The sequence below is a fragment of the Bombus impatiens genome, unplaced genomic scaffold, assembly GCF_000188095.3.
Source record: "Bombus impatiens unplaced genomic scaffold, BIMP_2.2 scf_0064, whole genome shotgun sequence".
NCBI lineage: Eukaryota > Metazoa > Arthropoda > Insecta > Hymenoptera > Apidae > Bombus > Bombus impatiens.
In genome coordinates, this window is record NT_176483.1 from 714356 (window position 1) to 734365 (window position 20010).

The following is a 20010-nucleotide window of genomic DNA, read 5'->3' on the forward strand; positions in this document are numbered from 1 at the left end:
TATGAAAAGATATCTCGTGGATGGTTAAAGCGGAATAGTACGTAAAAATGTTTTCAGTGTTGGGATTCTTACTTTACCCTAAGTAGTCTAACGCTATTATATAATGCTATCGCAGAGGAAATGTACTTAACTGTCGTTGCTTTTCCGCTTATCATTATCTAACTAATTATTTCTCAGAATATATTTCTCGGCGTTTTTAGATTTTATTGTTCATCGATATAATCTAACGCGATACCAGTAAACCTCCGTCTGAAACAGTAGAGTATAAACTATTCCTATAATACCTAGGAGTTCATTGATTCTATCTCTATAATTTCCGTTCGAATAATAGGAATCTAAAGATAAGTAGATTCAATCTGTTCGGCAAAAGTGCATTTAATCATTAAATACTCTTACAATGACCCAAACTTTCGTCCCAACGATCAGAGTTCGGATAAACGTAGGTAATTCTACTTTATAACCATATTCCAAAGTCGCATTTATACCGCGAAAACGGTTAAACCGTGAAAAGAGAAATCAAAGGTACGATTACATTTTCGACTTCTTCAGCGTTGCTATGTCAGCTTCCAAGTTAGAAACCTTCCGAGTAAGTTCACGAACTTGTTCGTTCAATCCAGCCACGCTGTACGGCAACGTATCGGACGATCCAACTTTCCTATCGACGCATTTATTCAAAATGACGTCGTCTTGTTCCGCGCCAGGTTCGTGTGCCAAACATTCCTCGATTAACAGGTCGCTGATACTCCAATCCTTGATGAAACGGATATGATTGCTGCCCAAATACCAGGTCATCGAGGAACGACACCTATAAGACCAGGGATTGCCGGCGATTAAAATTCTACGTAGTTTCTTCAGCTTCCTCAACATGTCCGGAGACAGGCACGCGTTCAGCTCGTTGTAAGCGATGTCCCAAACTTGCAGTTCCGTGAGTAGATCGTAAATTTCCGGATCTATATCGACGATCCGATTACGCCACAGGATTAACGCTTTCAGACTCGATAATCCTCTGATCCAGGAGGCATCGATCTTCCGGATCTTATTGTTGACCAGGCCCAATACTTGCAATTTCTTAAGACCTCTGAAAGCATCTGGCTCGATATCCTCCACGCCACATCCCGTTATGTTTAATTCAACGAGAGAGTCAGAATATTTGGAAAATGCGCCAGTCTTAATTTTGCTGATGTTCGAATCGATGATATTGATCCCGGCTGCTCCAGTTGGTATCTGTAATTGCTGTATTCGATATTTTCCATCTTAGTCTTTGATCGCATTTTACAAGATCCAAGTTTCGTTTATACAGATCGTTCCGAAGATGGTTAGTCGTTGCTCGCTGTTACTTCGTTTCGTAAAGCACACAGCGCTTCCGATTATTATTCTTTGTCGATCTTTTTGAAATTTGTACGTATCGAGTGTTAAATGTCGAGAGAATAACGCGTATTCTACAGGCAAACAACGATATCTCATAAAACATTGATAATAAAAGAACGAACATACAAAACGACCTAATCATTTCTATTGCTCTATAGGCACCTTAGAACTAAACCATTTGCTTTTTCTTAATCATAATTAGACTGCGGATGTTTATGCAAACTTATACTTTTATAAGGATAATTAGAGAAATAGAATTTAGGTGAAGACTATACTACGTACTAAGTATTGTAACGATACATTGGATGTTTTATATTATTTTTGCATGTAACGTGTATTCCGTATATATTTGCGCCATCAAAATGCATAAAAATCCGTCTAATCGTAACAAACGAAAGACAATTTCGGATTAGATTAAATGGATTAAGCGAAAAGTTTCCCACTACACTTATTCCCAAAATACCAAACGAAGAGAACAAAGAACAAATTGGAAATCGTGGCGATAGAAACGCGCGACCGGCTATCCCTCTAACAAGATAGTCAACAAAAGCAGCAATTTCTCACGTTTAAATCGCTTAATCCTTCGCACTGGTACCAATCTTCCCGTCCATTCAATCCAGGACGACAGATCGCCGTGCAGGCCGCCAAACATGTCGCTAAGATTATCGTTCCGAGCGAGCCTCTCATGTTCCGCGAAATTTCAGCAAACGACTATCCGTGCACGCCTCGACATTCGCCTTTTATACCGATTCGAATCGGTTGCCACAAGAACGTTAATGTCACGGTCGTCGTCAAGGAAAATATAAAGCGGGAAAATACGAGGAAATACAGAGACCCGGCTACACACGCTGATGCCATTGCATCGTGCGACGCATATCGGACAATCAAACGTAAAACGACAGAAGTGGCGACGAACAGTCGGAAAGATTTCGTTTTCCCTTTGCCGTATAAGGAATCCTTCCCGTTTTTTTTTTTTTTTTTTTTTTTTTTTGACAACAACTGTTGATAAGAAGAAATTCTGAGGTGAAAGTATACCATACAGAGCACGTGTAACGGAAAGTTGAAAATAAATACAATAGGAAAGAACAAATTATTGTCTACTTGAAATCTCATTGGAGAAGAATCTCATTTTCTAATTTCATCGATGAAGCATCGAGTCTTTGTTTATGCGCTGCAAGAAATTCTACGAATCTTTCGTGTAACCGTTGGTCATAAAATATTCCTATAGTTTGATTTTAACACAAGTTTGTAATTCTTTCAGAGACAGGTTGGAGAGCGAAAACTACCCCCGCTGATCATCCAGTCTGTCAATACGAGTTCGACGTGCTAATCGGCGCCGATGGCAAAAGAAATACATTGGAGGGTTTCAAGCGCAAAGAATTTCGGGGTAAATTGGCTATAGCGATAACGGCCAATTTCATAAACAAACGAACTGAAGCAGAGGCACGGGTAGAGGAGATCAGCGGAGTGGCCTTCATCTTCAATCAGAAATTTTTCAAAGAACTGTACCAAGAGACTGGTATAGATCTCGAGAATATTGTACGGACGACGCGACGCGTTGATCGTTATTGGGACGCACGCGACTTCTTGGGATGTTTTACGCTCGACGGACGCGTAAGAACGTAACGAGCCCTTGATTGAATAATTAGGATTCTTCGTGCCGTCCCTCTTTAGCCGGCCTCGTGTCACCGATGTTAAATGTCTTGTAACAGACGGAACCGGTTTTGCCACGTTGCGCTCGACGCAATATCGATCGCGATGCCTGCTATTTGACGCCTTTGAGTCTGCCTTGCCTCCACGTTCGGTCCATGTGGAAACATTTTTAACACGTGTTACGATATTCTTAATGACACGCGTTTCGCTTGCTAGCTCTTTTCTTTCATCCGAATATATAGTTTCCTTTGTATCATTTCGTATTAATTTACGAGTAACAACGCGTGAGTAGAAATCCAACATAATTCGAATAATCTCCTCGTTCACTCAATCCTATCATAGGCTCGTTTGAATCGTTTTCGTACCGCACAATGTTCTCTCTTTCTTCGTTACTGCGTTAAAAACTGACAGTGTCTCAAGTATACAAGTTTAATCGTTCTAGGCAAAATTTAAGATTAAATTTGAAAATATACGAAGCGAATGATCCTACCTTACTCTACTATTTCGCAAAATCTCACTTCGCGAGTCTCCTTCTACAACTCGCGTAGAAAATATTTGCTGCTAAAACGAATACACGCGGCTAACCGCGTTTGCTAAACCGAAGAGCTATAAAAAGAATTAGAAAAGCGAGAAGAACGCGTCTTAGTAGACTGTACGATGAAAAGAACGTGACTGGAGCAAGGCGTGCTCGGAAATTGCAAGTTATAATTGGCGAAAAATTCGGCGGGATAATCTCGTGTCAGACATCGTTCGAATTCCCATCGCGCTATGATATATCGAATGATGTTCGTTCGTGATAGCGCCTACGTGTTTTACAGACATTAAGCTCCGACGAACGTGGTACGGGGCACGTAATAATAAAACGCGTTACTCGTCGATTCTGCTGTAATCACCCGAATAAAGCCAGCTGACGATGCCTTCGATATGACTGCGTTTGTCACTCTCGTGCCGCCCAACAAAGTGTTTGCATACTCTTATGAAACGATGGAATACGACGATAACAGGCTCGTTCGATAAAGCCACGATGTATCTGGCATGTGCGTCGTGATAACTAGAGGCTGCAAAGCGATCGGAAATGGCGAAAGAGTGCGTTAACCATAAGTTATCGCGCATCGAAGTTTCCCATGGAAAAGCAAAATACAACGTAGATTTAGCGCGTGGAAAATTTGTTCGAACGATAAAACAGTTGTTTCGAAAGCTGGCTTTTGCTTTCGTTATTTCAGATTGCCAGTAGATAGCAGGTGTTTTACGATTGTGGTATTCGGTTGGTTGTGAATGAATGTATCGACATTTATGTCCTTAAATTGTTAAAAAATTGTTATGATTTGTGACTAGTTTATTTTTAGCAACAGAGATCTATTTTACGAGTATGGAATTTGATAATTTCATTTAAACGAAAGTTTTTCTATGTATTTCGTAGTCTATTTCAAAATAATCGGTCGAAGCTGAAAGTGTGGAAATAATTTTTTTAAAAAGGCTGAATTTTTCTTCAACTTTGAAACAAAAAGGAGTAAAAGGAATTGGCGATAACGAAGGAAAGAATATAATTTTTTGTTCAATCCGCTCGATTTTGCTACCCACTTCGATATCTCGTACGATTTCTCAAGAAAAATCACCATCTTACAAAGTCTGCTATTCTCGATGATGTACGTAATATTCTAAATCATATTTCAATTGATCCTTTACCTCTTATCAATTTAATACTACGCGATGATCTTGGTGTTGGTCAATCGCGTTGCAGAATCGTCGATTTCTAAATAGAACAAAATTTCTACAACGGTCGAGAATCATAGCTAGGCAGGGACTTTATCCTTTAACTACGTCTACCTTATTTATTATACGTGTACTTCTTTTTCTGCTAGTGTACTTTTAAGAACTTTTATAATTCTTCTACGGCACTCGTGGCGGAGAAATTCTTGAGATAATCCAGTAGAAAAGCATATAAAATTTATTTACTCGTTTATTTAGCGAAAGACTCTTTACAGTACACGTGTACTCTAAATAAATGAAATTGCAGACAGCAGGTGTGTCAGAATAACTACGTGGCCGTAATAACGGTAGTAAAGTAACCATCTATGAGAAGTGAATATTAGATAACACGAACTTAAATGCTTAAACGCAAGCCAAAAAATGCATCAACCAGGTTGTATCGAAACCTGACGTTACGATAAATAACAACTCGTTGCTACGTAAGTAATTTAATATCTTAGTATTGGTAGAAATTATAATAACAGTGTTTGATAACTGGCATCTTCTAAGAATTTCATTTGTTTGCTACTTATATCGAAAAATAGAGAATTTCTCCGATAGCTCCACACATGCATTATGTGAGTTACAAACGTCGAATATGATAATCAGCCGACTCTCAACACGTAGGTACAATGTACAATCAAACTTTATCTGTTTCGTTGTTCTTATTGCGTGGGAAGATTTATTAGCATCGATCGTTAATAATGGGAAATTGCACGAATCGAAATTGTATACTATGGTAGCCCTTAAGCTTCAAAAATTCCCATAAATGTATAAATATCCTCGATCTAGCGACGAATTTCTTATCTCCAACTAAACTCCACATAACCGTATCAAAATATGAACGAAAGGAACAAGAGTTCTTTCGTCGTCGTCGGATTGTCTTATACATTTCTAGATGACTCGAAAACATAAAATTGCATAGAGTCCACGTCGTATGAGAAAATATAGAAAACATTCTAAGTCCTAGTGCTTTTTATAATACTCGCTAGGTAGAAGAATCTCCTAGCGAGGTTTTATTCTTTTAAAATTATATTCTCGAAAATTGTGTAAAAATCCTCGGTCTATTTATCGTATATCGTCGATAAAGAAGTTACGAGACAACACTTGGCTGCTACTAGATGTATTTATACGTCGCTACCGTAAGGAAATTCTTTGCCTGTGTATATTTAAGTTTTTAACATGTGTACATACATTTGAAACACGATTGTACACGCGCGGAAGAGCGCATGAGAGGTCTGCATATATGCATAAGCGGGGTGCACGTGGAGCCGCGGCAAATCGTAATGCTGTAATAATGGATGCACAACCAGCAACAGTTGTCCAGCAGCGTGAGGGGACGACGCGAACGAAGATATGCCGATCGAAGGGAACGAGACAGACGGAGAAGGGCAACCGGAATAAGTAGCCGGAGGAGTCTGTTCGTGCGTGTTTCGCACGTTCGAACGGTCGTATAAGTGTTTGCACTTCCTTTGAGAACGATCAACGGATGCCACTTCGTTTTATATCGCGCACGAACCAACCACTTACTCTCGCCATTTCATTGACAAACTCTGAACATTATACGATGAAAAAATTGACTATGATTGGAAATTAAGATGGAGTATCGTTAAGGAACGTGATGATATCTGGAATGAGTGGGATATTACAGAGAATAGGGCGATAAAATCGAAGCGTAGGAAAAGAATGCAGTTTTTATGCACGCTATGTAGGTAAGACTGAAAGACAAGAAAATTTCTCACATCGAATAGCGGGAAAATACTGATTTGATTTTAAATAGCCACGAGCATTGTTAGGAAATACGATAATATTTCTAACGTGAGTGCAATTCTATCAACATGTATTTTCATTTACTTATTTCGATTTCGTAATGAGAAGATGTTTGGGTTAACCGTTCGCTGCCATTAAAACACGACTCGTTGTTTCATCAGAAATTACAATTTTTTCTTCTTACAAGAAATGTCTTTATTCTATGTAACAATGTTAGTTCCAATACACCGACGCTCGTTTTCTTCAACTTTCTAACTCGTTTTATCGGAATGCATAAGAATAAAAAGTACAGTTGCGTCAACAGTATCGCTTATCGCGTGCGGTTAAAGCATAGCGTCAATAGTTGCGAAAATATTACACGAAGTGTGATCATCGGATATATTCCAGATACAACTACTTGAGTAATTGATTCAAATATTGAACAATCGATAAATCCAATATTCCGGCAACGAATGTTTACCTACGATCTATTATTGAAATAGATTGTTTGAGAAACATCAGTGTCGGTTATCTTAGGGAATTCCCTGTAGATAACAGCTAAGCGAAGAAACAGCTACTACCGCGTGTTTGGAAATCACATCGCGGTGGTATCGTCGATAACCGCGGTTTTAAAAGAGTAAAAAATGCGACAGAGAGGGGAAAGTAAAAATTGCATTACGTTTAAGCGGCCCGTATTTTCCTAACGTATAATATCGTAAAGGGCCGGTATCGCGGTTTTAACAGCGAAAATAGGGACGCCAGTATGTGCGGCGCATAAAATGATAAGGGTTATATATCAAATTACGAAATTTGATTGTGAACGTGTTGCGTGGCTAAAGTAAATACATTAGTAGGTTTCGTGATCCGAGAAAACTTACGTCTCGGGCTCTGACAGCATTAAAGAATCCATTAAGAAGGTACGAAAGTCTCGTTTATAAATACATATATCTAACCATAAGACCAAACAAACACTTGTATTTAAATTTACGATCGTATCGGAATTCGATGTTCCCTCTGTTCTTATAAGTTGATCGCGTGCCAGAAGAAACTGATATTAACGCGACATGCGACTCGGACGAACGTTTGACTGATAGCGATTTTCGTTTTTTCGTATCTTTCGCGTTTGCACGGAATCCGAAGAAAAAAGCGAATTATGTCGGCCAGTTATACCAATGTATAGTACGCTTGCACTTCCATGGTTGGATAAATGGATAGCCATCAGCAAAGTACCGTAATTTTCACGCGGTCACGTGGTTAATTTTGTGATATTAAACGATGCGATGGCTTTCCTTTTCTTTCGTAATCAGAGAGAATGTAGGTTTGACTTTAAGTCTGTTGTATTCACCGATAAATTATCGATGCTGGTAAATTATATTTCAATTTTACCGAAATATTTTGGTAATTGTTCTAGGTGATGATCGTTTCCTATTCCTTACGAGAAATATTTTATATTTATACTTCATAATATATTTTATAGAACGGTTACCGATTAAAGAGTCTGTGATTGAGAAATGTCCATAGTCAATGCCGAATAAATTTAGATAAAGTAATCACGAAATTATTAATTTTGAAACTTGTCGACTCCAAAGGTACTACAAATTATCTGAAATATATATACCAGAGAATGTACCGCGGAAAATGGAGAATAATATTTTATATTAGTCTTATGCTTTCTTCGATTTAAAATCGTATTCTACGTGCTATATTAATCGGGCATACTCGTACAAAGAAAACTAAATTATTAAGTAATCACTTTTGAACAAATTTTAAATTAATTGAACATAAATTAACCTCGCGTTGCTCTGTTATCGTATTTTTGGTTAATCGAAGATTTCAAAATAAAGAAGCTAGAAACTTTACGTATTAAATGATCTCTAACTTTTAAGTAGTATCGGTAGATCGCAATTGAAATCGTTGGTGGTCATCGAGAACCAAGTAATTTCGCTTCGTGTGTACATTTCATGTACTAAATACAATTAATGATACTTTTAATTACCGTCATCAGAGCTCTGTTAAAATACGTTACCGTCTAACGAAAAGATGTAGAGACGCTGAGAGTGTAGATTGTGGATGTTGCGTGCGTATCTGTAAAAGAAAAAAAGAAAAAATGCAACTTGTAAACGGAGAATGACATTCGTTATCTGACAGCGAGTATATGAATGTACCAACTATTTTTTAGGTCTATATATTTCAATTTTGTGATAAGATTTATTTTAATATTTACAGTCTATGAAATATTAGAGATCGTATCAATTGATATTTGATAAAATATCTGATTTAAAATATCATTAATAAATTTATATACTACGTAATGCAATTTACGACATGGATTACAAAAATACAAAAACAATCAATTATACGCGTGTAAAGTATTTCTACAGAGATTCATCGGTGAAAAGGAAAAAGTCACTGAAAGTCATTTTGCGACAAAGCTTGTCAAGGGACTAGGATTGTACCGCAAATCTTAACACGAGTACCTACGCATAAAGTTGGCGAACATGGTGATACGTCTGAAAAATTGATTCTTGCCCACAATCGAAACACATGTTACGAAAGGGAACGCAATATTTCAATACGCGATTCAACATGAATGAACAGTTACCTAAGGATATATGGAAGCAATAAACCGCCTTGCACCGTGGCAAAGTGTGAATCTGCTTTTAAGCTGATACCCACCAGAATACAGAGCGAACAACGGCGCTATAGACTAGTCATAAACGAGTTTCGACGTCAGATACTAAACTGCTTTTGTGACGTACACGTGCATGAATCGCACGCGTGTGTACTTACACGTGTGCATATATACGTTTGAAAACTGGGTCAAAATCGAGAGGAGACATTTTTGATTTTTCGTTTTTCAACACGCCTTTCACACGCGTAACTCTAAAATCGATAGAAGAATAACGGACGATGGAACAAAGGATATAACTCGATCGTGAAATGGAATACGTATGTATTTCTCTAAATTATCGTCGAACGTAATACGAGTTTAATATGTTGGATTTTTTCACTGATCGTTTAAAGTCAAATAAATTATTACGAGTTCGTAATTATTAGGTAATCAGTTAAAACGATTGAATTTTATTATTTTTAGAAAAGATTCATTACAATTTTTCAAGTTATATTTTATGAAAGAGGGATTGGTGTTAAAGTGAAATATGATTTAGTAATGACAAATTTTTATGTATTAATTTACTGTGTTTTCTATATTAATTTTGTCAAGAGCTCTTACGTTTAATAATTTTGTCCTTTTAATAATTACGAAAAGGCAGCTAATTGAAACCCGTCAATTTTGACGGATTTAAATTTGCCAACGTATCCATAGGTGTATATGACAAGTACAAAGAAAATAAAAGTATTAGCAAAAATAATAAAATAGAAAATTAAAAGATTTTTCGAAAAATGTAAAAAGAAGGCGTGAAAACGGTATCGATGAAAAGTTTCACCCTGTTGCAGTATCTCTAAGAAAATTTCTTGATCGTCATAGAAGAAGAGCCAGGATAAGGACGGATCTTTAGTGTCGAGGATACCCGTTGTAGAAAAGATAAAACAGGGATAAGAATGGCGTAACTATGGTGAAATAACGTCGTAAGTCGCATCTTTACGAGGTACTGAGATGGCTTGCAAATTATCAGCAGCAGTTTTAAATAGTGACGAGATAGAGTCGAGTCTTTTTATCCAATTCGATAAAGCAAAACATCGTTGGGAAGACGATAAAACTTACGCGTTTAGGAAATCTTGAACATTTCCAAATTTCGTGAAAACAAAGGAAAGTAACATAAAAAAATGCTATTAAGAAACACGAAAACATTTTTGACCGTCGCGTAATAAATTCCTGACACGTATTAAATTAAAAATTTGAGAAGCGACAGTTGCGAGAAATTTGACAAACGTAAAAAAGTAATTCAATTCGTAAAGCAATTTTTTTGATTTTTCATTGAAATTTTATAAACTTGCAGTGACTTATTTTTCGGGATTAGTATAATTTTTTCGTACAATACATAATATGTATCGATGAAAATTTGTTTTTTTTTTGGCTATATTTTTATATATCTTCCATTCTGATTTCTTTGAAATTTCATACTTTTTGTGTAACGTTGCATAACTCATTACAATAGTAACCAATAATTTTGAAAGAATAACGCGACATTTCACTAATCGACTTCCATCGAAATTTCAAAGTTGAAGACGTCTAACCATGAGTTTCTATCTCCGAACTACAGTGCCGAACAACGAGGTAACTTCTTGCTGCGAAATCTTCTATAATTCTAAGAAGTCAAACGTCGACAGAAACTGAGCTGAGTAGTTATAACGTGTCAAAGGGTGCCCAGCCCTTCCCACGAACTAGCTCGCATTACGGTAGACAGTAATTACACGTGCTGTTAATTAGTTGTATGATATATGGGTTTAACATGCGGAAAAAGGAGGCTTAAAGCGCCGATCATTAACCACGCACACGTGGCATCTTAGACTATATCTGTTTGTATGTATATGTACGTCTAACGCAACTAAATTACGAATTATCTTTTCCTTATTCGCGATGAAAAACGCTACACTTTGGAATTGTATTCTAATATTTCTGTTATAAAAATGTATGAACTATAAAATGTTAATTATTATTCGATGAAAGAGATACATACATACATTGTTGAAAATAATTAAGGTGAGTTTTAAGGTTCTCTGTACTGTGCAGAAGTAGATCGTAGAACCGAAGATGTTACTGCAAGTACTTTACGTAGACGCGTTACTTATAAATGTTTTGTTCGAATTACACGTATCTGTACAGTTAGAATAAATATGATTTATATACATATATCGTACGTACATTACATATCTATATTCTAAAATGTGCTGTTAAATAAAATGTCGAGTACTACGACGAACGATTAATCATCGTAGGCGATGATAAAATCTCTCGAGAGACGATTCTACGATTATTATTGCGGCAAATGTAAATACTCGTATTTCTTCGCTACGCTTCTTGAACGCTAAGAAATTATGATTATTATTCTTGAAAAACATCCATTAATCATGCACAAACCGCTATGCGGAAATTATCATATCTTTTCTTCGTTAGAACGTTTCGCGTTCTGCATTCCAAATTAGAACTAATTGTCTAAAACCGAATAATTCTACGTTCTGACTTTGAACGTACGAGACCACCCCTTTCGTGTCTTCTTTCTAGAATTATTCCGCACGAGATCAACCGTGACGTTTTATCGTAGAAACTGGCTGTCTCAAACTCTGTTTACTGCTAGCAATCCTATCTTCTCGATTTCTCGTTCATTTTAAACTCCGGTTTCCATTCCAACGAATTATTCCCACAATACCATCGACACCGTGGAAGAATCGCTCAAGCCAACAATAAACGACAACTCCGACATAAAAGAAGCGCGATCGTGCGTTCAACGTCAATGACGTAACCATCATCACCGTGCTCCTGCTCTCACCTTCTCTCTGTCTCCTCTCTTCCTATTCTATCCATCGTCGTTGCACATTGCTGTGTTTCTTCTTCCCGTTTCGTGCTCCTGCGATCCTCGGTGGATCGCGGCGCGCCGCGAGAGCAGTAAACAACCGGGCCGCCCTCGGAAACATCCCCATAAAGTACATTTTATCTATCGTAAATCGATGGCGCGGCGTATTTCACCGGCGCGCTGTTATACAATGCAGCTCAATTAATGCCAAACTGTTGGCCTGATTTATTTCTTAACTCGGACAAGCCGCCGCGACCGCATCGCGATAATCGTCGATCCGTATACGGCGTAAGTACGTGTTTCGCCACGAGTGCGTGCCTCGTTTCACCAACGAATCCGCCTGGTATGCGCTCTATGCGGCCAACAGATTAAACCGCCGTTTCTGCCACGTTAAAATACGCTTCTACACACAGGCTGGCCACCGTTCTTCGCCCTCGGCAGCGTGTTAAGAGACACCATTGGTTTTACGTTTGCGGAAGATTCGCCGCGAAGATATCCTTCTCTCTGACGGCGAATAATAGTCGATTGTAGTGTCCAGGGAGCGGAACGCAAGCTCGCTCGCGATCCTCCTAGCTGTTTGTTTGCTGAAAGTTGTCACTGTGACCGATATACCGAACGGTTTTAGCGCATAAGTCTTCGCGTTTATTGTTTGCTAAACGTTCCGCCAATGTAAACATCGCTGCTTGTGTTTGGGTAAATGCTTCGTACGTGTGGTAATGGGGATTCGATGCCGGTGGATTTATACACGGGTACTCGATGGCGGTTGACGTAGCGGAAACTACGAGCTTGCAGAGGAGAGGAAAGTTTTTTGAGAGGGTTCCGGGAAATGGGATCTTTCTGAGGTTTCTGCCAGCACGTGAAACGGTTCTAACAGAGTTGGTATGACGGTTTGGAAAATTGAAAATTTCGAGAGTCAGAGGTTTACTTCGTGCTACTTTAGACATTTTTTAGTCCCAGTGATTTGACGTGATTTATAGATCGTTTCGAAAACCTTCGAAAAATTTCCTTTCTCAGGACAATCTTGTCGAGTACGATCTACTCGTCGACAATCTAGTCAAGTACCGGCGGTATTCCTTGCTTAAAAAGATATTCTCATTACTTAAAAATTAAACAGACATTCGCTGGTATTATTAACTAGTATCGTTTCAACCATAAGTTCTTTCGTCGTAAGTCAATCATCGACCGTTCGAATTACCATTTGACTTTTAACCCGAACAATTTCAATTCCTCCCGCGATAAAGTTATCATTCCGTCGTCATCGAGGTTCTCTCGACGTATCCGCGAAATCCAGCAATTAAACAATTGGAAACTTCATTTCCATCGAGTGAGAGAGGGAAAGAGAAAGGGGAGGGGGAGGGTTCCCCGCGCGTAATTATTTGCTCGGTGGTGTCTTCAATTATCTTAATTAAATTACGCGCAGGCACAAGACATTTTTCTGCGTCGCAGATCGCTTCGTTCTTAGTAATTAAATCCTTACCCTTCCGCGAAACAGTCTTCGTAACTTCGTACATTCGTTGTACGTTGCACATTGCACATACGAGTTGCACGAGGGTGCATTCTTTTGCGTTCCGTGTTGCCAAGGACAATGCAAAAGAAGCGACACCGTAATTAACGCGTTCGCGAAATTTGACTCACCAAACGTCGATTATGGTGCATTGAATATGTCAGACGGACGTGTTGCTCGATGATGGTTCGTAGAAATCGACGGACAATGAAACTTTCTACTTTCAAATGAAATTTCTATGCAGCATGGCCGATAGGATGGTAATGCTGCGTTTACGTTTATCATAACGTTGGTCGAGGTGTCATTGTTCTACTTATTTCGTGGTCGGTTGGCAGCATACGCGGCAGGTAAGGCGAGAACGCGAAAGCGTTTAGCTTCTAAGAAAGCAGAGTAGGCCGAAGATAACTGGGATAAGCCATGGTTACTCGTATTTAATGCGGAGCTTTGATTATTCGAAGACAACGCGCAGGGACGGTTGTTCGAATTGTTTCTTTTCAAGCGTATTTGTGGAAGTGTTGGGTAATATTGAACGTGTCGAAACGTTCTCTCGTTTTAGTCGAAGAAGAAATGAAATTCGAAATCCTTGTCTGTTGATCGTTATTAGTAACTTACGTTTCGAAAAAAAATTCAAAAATTGCAAGCAAGATGTTGTATCTAGCGATATGAAATGATATTTGTCATATTTTCGTTATAATCGAGTAATTCTCACGGTCGTACGTTCTACAGAGTTTACGCATTTTCCAAGAATAGACTCGTAGCTCAAACTTAAAACTGATATTATGGAACCCATAGCTAAATTCTTTGTTCGATCTAATTTGTAAAATTAAGTATCATAAACAAATATTTTCTAGATACACGGGGTATCTACTCTCACATGGAACTATTCTTGTACGAAAATTAAAGAGCAGAAAGTAAAAGCTATTGGATCGAATTTGATCAGTTCGATGTAATTTGACGAATTCGAACTTTATACTACGTTATTGGGAACATTATACAATTATGAAATATAAATATACATTGATAAATTGAGAATAGGTACTAATGTATCTTAATCAGAGAAGTAAAAGTTAGTTGCAAAATTTATTCTCGCAAATCCGGTTCTTAATTACCAAGTTGATGCAAGGGAACGTTATAAAATGATTGCGAGTGCAAAGGGTTAAGCGACATCAGTCAGTGGAATATTCACGAGACGTGTTGTGTTATAACACTTAAAGGAGCACGCACAAACATCGTAGTCGCAGTTAACCTTTTCCACGAAATGTAACGACGTGCAATCACCCTAACTGCACCGAAGCATTTCCACGGTTTCCAGAGGCAATGTCAGTCACAGATGCAGTTACGGCGCGACGTCTTTCACGGTGAATGCATAGACGCGCGTGATAATAACTCGCGTGATAATAACTCACGTGATAATAACTCACAAGTGACAGCGTTACCTATCTACCTAACAATCTCTTGCCCTAGCAGAAATTAATTTAATTTACTACAAGAGCACCGTCATAATATTCAAATCAGAAACACATTATGTTTAGTTTGTCTATCCGCACAAGTGTAATTACATCTTTAATTCATATTATGTACTATGAAATATTACACACAATATTACAGAAACTTTATTTCTGTGTTCTTTCTCTCATTAAGATATCATTCACTGATATCATACAACTTTCCTGTCTATGATCGTTTTAAGCCGTATTTATTTTTCCTGTTTTGGGCAGGAACATAAATTTGAAGTACTGAACTGTAACTTAATTAGCGACGCGATATTCAATTATTTTGCCTCGGAAAGGAAACTCGTACGACTTTTACACGATACCATACTTACTTACAAAGATATTAGTTCAAAATTAATCTTGTACGCAATCGTTTTATATTAGATTTATTTTTCCTTTTAGAACTATTTCCAGAATTACCTGCAATTTCATTAGTGAGTAAAATTAATTATTTCGCTTTGAGAAGGAAACTTTAGTGGCTCCTACGTGATACTGTATTCTTTATATTTGTAAAATATTTATTCGAGATAAAGTTGGTCTTCAATTTTATCTAATAAATTAAACGTCGTATTATTTCTCTTGCATATCGCTCGATCAATGATTCGATCGAAAAGCATATAAAGTATAAAATATATTTCTTTTTTGGAAATAATCGTTCTCAATTTAACGAAGAGTTTGATTCGATTTCGAAAAGATTGTACACCTCTTGATTTTCGATAGTACGAAAAAGATATTATTCATGATCGAATCAATTTCTAATCGAAATGTATGTAAATTGTAAGTAAATATCAAATAAAATACAAAGAGATAGATTCCCGAATACTAACTTCCACTAAAGCTCTGAGTATTTATAGGAGAATGAATTAGTTCTGACGGAAGAAACTGATTGATGGACAGGAATGTATTGATTCCAGATTAACATTTCATTCGACGAAATTTTATCAATGATACGTAGGAACGAAGCTCTCTCTCTCTCTCTCTCTCTCTCTCTCTCTCTTTCTCTTCGTCAAACTTTTATAAGCAGAAAATATCAGAACTACAGGTCCAGAGGTATTTACGTTCCAAGTGGACGTGTATCACATTTTTTTTTAAATATCGCATATTTTCAGAAACCAATTCTCCGCATACGTATAATCTGCGCCAATTTCACCAAGGGGTACTGGATCATCGCGCAAGACGATCCTTTCATTTTGTTCGCGTTGTAAGATGCATACGATGTACGTGAATTTATATGTAAGTATTAATTTGTCACCTAATAATATTAAAGAGCCGACAAGGTACAAGTTGTAGATCATACGCTACAAATTGTTACTATAACGCGTGATAATTTGTTAATAATAATAACTCATAGCTTGCAAGTTGTACTAATAAAGTTCACTAATTAAATTCTATACTATCGTTTCGATTGGACAAGAGAACCCTGATATCCTGGTATCTGTAGTCGACAATTTAATTCAAACCAACTGATCGTAAGAAAAATAGCGATAAACAAAGCAAACCCGATCACTCTCGATCTCACCGCATCAAACGGCAATAAATCTGAACGTGCTCGAGACACGTGAAATCTTAACGAGAAGCATCGATACATTCAACGACGCGGCTGGCGACGTTCACCACTACCAATATCTGCAAGATATAGACGATAAGTACCGATGGAAGGTGGTTGGGGTGGTGCACGCGGCTCGGTAAAGGACGATCGAACGTAATTCGTATCGCGGCCGAAACAACAAATACTTTGCACGTTAGTGACATCGCATCGAGCACCGATACGATTGCTCTTTAATCTCGATCAGAAATCTCCCTCGGAACCGGCAACTTCGTGTACTCTAAAAACACTCTTGCGCTCGCGATCGGGCAAGGCGAGCTGCGTGGGAAATCGCGGCCGGCTGGTAATTTCTCTGGCCTGATTCTGCCGACGGTGCGGATTATCTACAGCATCCCGCTCTGAAACATATAGGTATACACGTGTACACGTGTCTGCGTGTACGTGCGCGCATGTATGTGAAATATATATTATACAGAGTGTACATACCGCGAAACACGGATTGGCCGCGCGCAAAGCCACGATTCGACGTGTGCACGTATTCACGCAGCGCTCGAAGGCGCATTGAACAAACAGAAAAGAATTATCGGCACGAGCGTGGATGTACCTTACAAGCGTCGGAGATGTAAAGAGATTTTAATAACGCGATTATGATAAACACGCACGATGGCTCGCCAAAGTATTTCAACGCCTGTCATGGAAAACTTTTTTATACATACGTTACGAGTTGAATTTTATGCGTTTATGGGAAGTTTAAGGGTAGAAAAATTCACGGAACGCACGTAATACGCAAACACGTATAAAAGATCCAAAGTGCGATAGCTGTTTTCTAATAATACTTGGTAAATGAAACTAATCCCTGGCTGGATCTCACTCTGTCGATTCTGTTCGTGAAAATATGAATTCGCGCGAATATCTAGTTATACATTTTATATAGAATAATTCGAAATTTTGTTAGGATCCTAGCGAAATACTAGTATCGCGGTTACGGCGAAAATTTGAAACTAACGTGGAATTGTATGTAGAAGTCGGAGGACGTTTGTCGCAATTTTACAAATAGACACAGATTTATCTCCTAAATCATTTTCTTTTCCTCCCATTCATATTATTATCAACTTCTTTGGTACAAATTTTACATTAATTGTCAGTAATTGAAATATCAGTTAAAATTCTTTAGGGCCTTTGACGAGTGCGTACAACAATCACGAACATTTATTAATAACGAAGAGAGTGCGAATCAAACGAAAGTGATAATATTACAAGGCTTGATAACTATATTCTCAGAACAGCAACATTTTTCGACAAATTCGTTTTATCGTTCGCAGTAATATGTCCAAAGCAGACATGGTAGTTTATGGAAGGTGTTTGACGTTTTTTGGTCGGTTCCATTTCAACCACTTTTTTGAGAAAATTCGCCCTGGATGGAAGGTCACGATCTCGACCAACCAGGGGATTGGTATCCCGCTGTTGCTGCACGCTCGAGAAGGTGTCTCGTATCTACGTCCATCGCTAAACAGCCCGAGCGTGAAATCAGACCAGTGATCTCCGTCTCTCTCCTTCTTCACCTTTTCTCCGCCATTTCTCTTTCCCTCCAGCCTTCTTTCTCTCCCTCTCTCTATCGCTCTTCCTCTCTTCCCCCTCTCTCTCTTTCTCTTGTTGCCTCTTTAATTTTCACTGGAAACCCAGAACGACTGGCATTATCCGTACGAAGGAGATTCTAAACGTGATCCCGGTCGAAAGTCGTATTTCAGGGGCCAAATCTTCTGGCCATTCTGTACATTCAAATGCGGAGAACATCAAATGTCGGGAGAACCCGGACGCAAGCTGAATTTTCTCTTACGAAAGAAACGTTATACCCTATTTTCTAGGAATTTCATTTCTATAGTCGTTAACTATAAAATGCAATTTTACTCATTTAACGTAACTTAAGGAATTGTGTGTGCATTATCTGGGGATACTTGATCCCTCGACGATTAATAAATCGATCAAATTATAAGCGCACACTTTGTATCTTTTTGTGTCTCATATTCCAGCAGGCATTGTGATTTATCTCCTGTTAAAAAGTTACAAATATTTCAAGAAGAAGATGTATTCGTTGAATGTATCGAGGCAGAATCGCGCGAACATTTTACGTTAGTTATAAGCTACAATGTCGTATTAAAACATCGGCTTTGATAGAGTCGATATATTATAACTTTTCTATATTAATTCACAATTTACAGGGCTAATTTGTCGTTTCTGTGTTTCTATATTATTTCCAAATAAAAATATGCCTCACGTTTATATAATCCTTATTTGTAAACGAAATCAATTTCTATCGCTAACAATGTTTACAGCCAGTCAAACAAATCTTGACCATTTATAACGATTAATGCAGACCAAAATCGTTTAAACTAGCACACTAACTCATACAGTATAACTCTTTTTATTCGACGATCCTCGACGATCACTGATTCTATGAAAACGTGCATACATTACGTAGACATTTTTCTTAAACCTTGTTACGAACTTTCTCAAACATCCAACAAAGTTTCGTTTCAACGAACGTAGCAAACGGTACTGCTACCACCGTAACAAACCATAAAAACATTGATCATGATGCCGAACAAGCATGCAGAAACTGGTGCAAGCGGCGAGATGCATCTGACGATGAGCGCGGATCTGCCGGAAAGCGTGGGTTCGCGCGAGAAATCAGCGAGGAATCCACGCGGCGAGGGCGTTGCCTCCTGGCACCCGCGACGTTTCACCTTAAGCAGGATTTATAAAAAGGCATCGCATCTCCTCGGAGCCGAGCTCCTTGATGACGAGCAGCGTCACGTTTGCGGCAAACGACGCACATGGCGCAGCTGGAGTCTCTGCATAGAGACTCTACGTGCCTTCTATCGTGGCACATGCGTTGCTCCGTGTCCTCGTCGTTCCTGTCCTCTCCCCGTTACGCCTTCCTTCGCCCTCTGTCCTTTGCACCCACACCGTAAAGCCACGTAATACTCTTCGGATCCTCGAGAACTGCCGAACGGGCAAATGGGACACGTCCGTGAACGCGTAGCCCGCAATTGTCGCGGTTGTACCCGAGTATCCAACTGCGTTTGTACACTTGCGGCCATATGCCTGTCACGTACACGCGGACTTGCACGATACACGTGAGTGTGCGTGCTGGTACGGGCGAGCGATCATCCTCGTCAATGTTGCACACGTAACGCGAAAGTATGTCTGCGGCTAGACGCGCTTCGTGACACGGGGGATCCCGAGAAACCAGAGTATTGGCGTTCCATCCATACTCCCCCTTTCAAAGCATCCGGACCGATCAAACCTTCCGGAAATTTCGAGGCACCGAATATACGTACGTATGTGGGTAATATCGAAGCACAGGACCGCTTCTTGCGATGGATGAAGGAAGAGGGGACGAGTTGTGTTTATTGCGGATAGATTATTAATGGTGGATATAGAGGGTGTTCGGAAAGGGTAAAGGTAAAGGGT

At 38.7% G+C, this 20010-nt stretch overlaps 1 protein-coding gene across 1 annotated transcript; it reads right to left on the reverse strand.

Annotated features, from left to right (window-relative positions):
* Positions 1-355: 355 nt before the first annotated feature.
* Positions 356-2134, reverse strand: LOC100743092 (slit homolog 3 protein). Its single transcript, XM_003485533.3, has 2 exons — positions 1933-2134; positions 356-1233 (listed from the first exon to the last, which is right to left on the reverse strand). The coding sequence occupies exons 1-2, from the start codon at positions 2053-2055 to the stop codon at positions 529-531; spliced, it is 828 nt and encodes a 275-aa protein (XP_003485581.1). The 5' UTR covers positions 2056-2134; the 3' UTR covers positions 356-528.
* Between the last annotated feature and the right edge of the window lie 17876 nt (positions 2135-20010).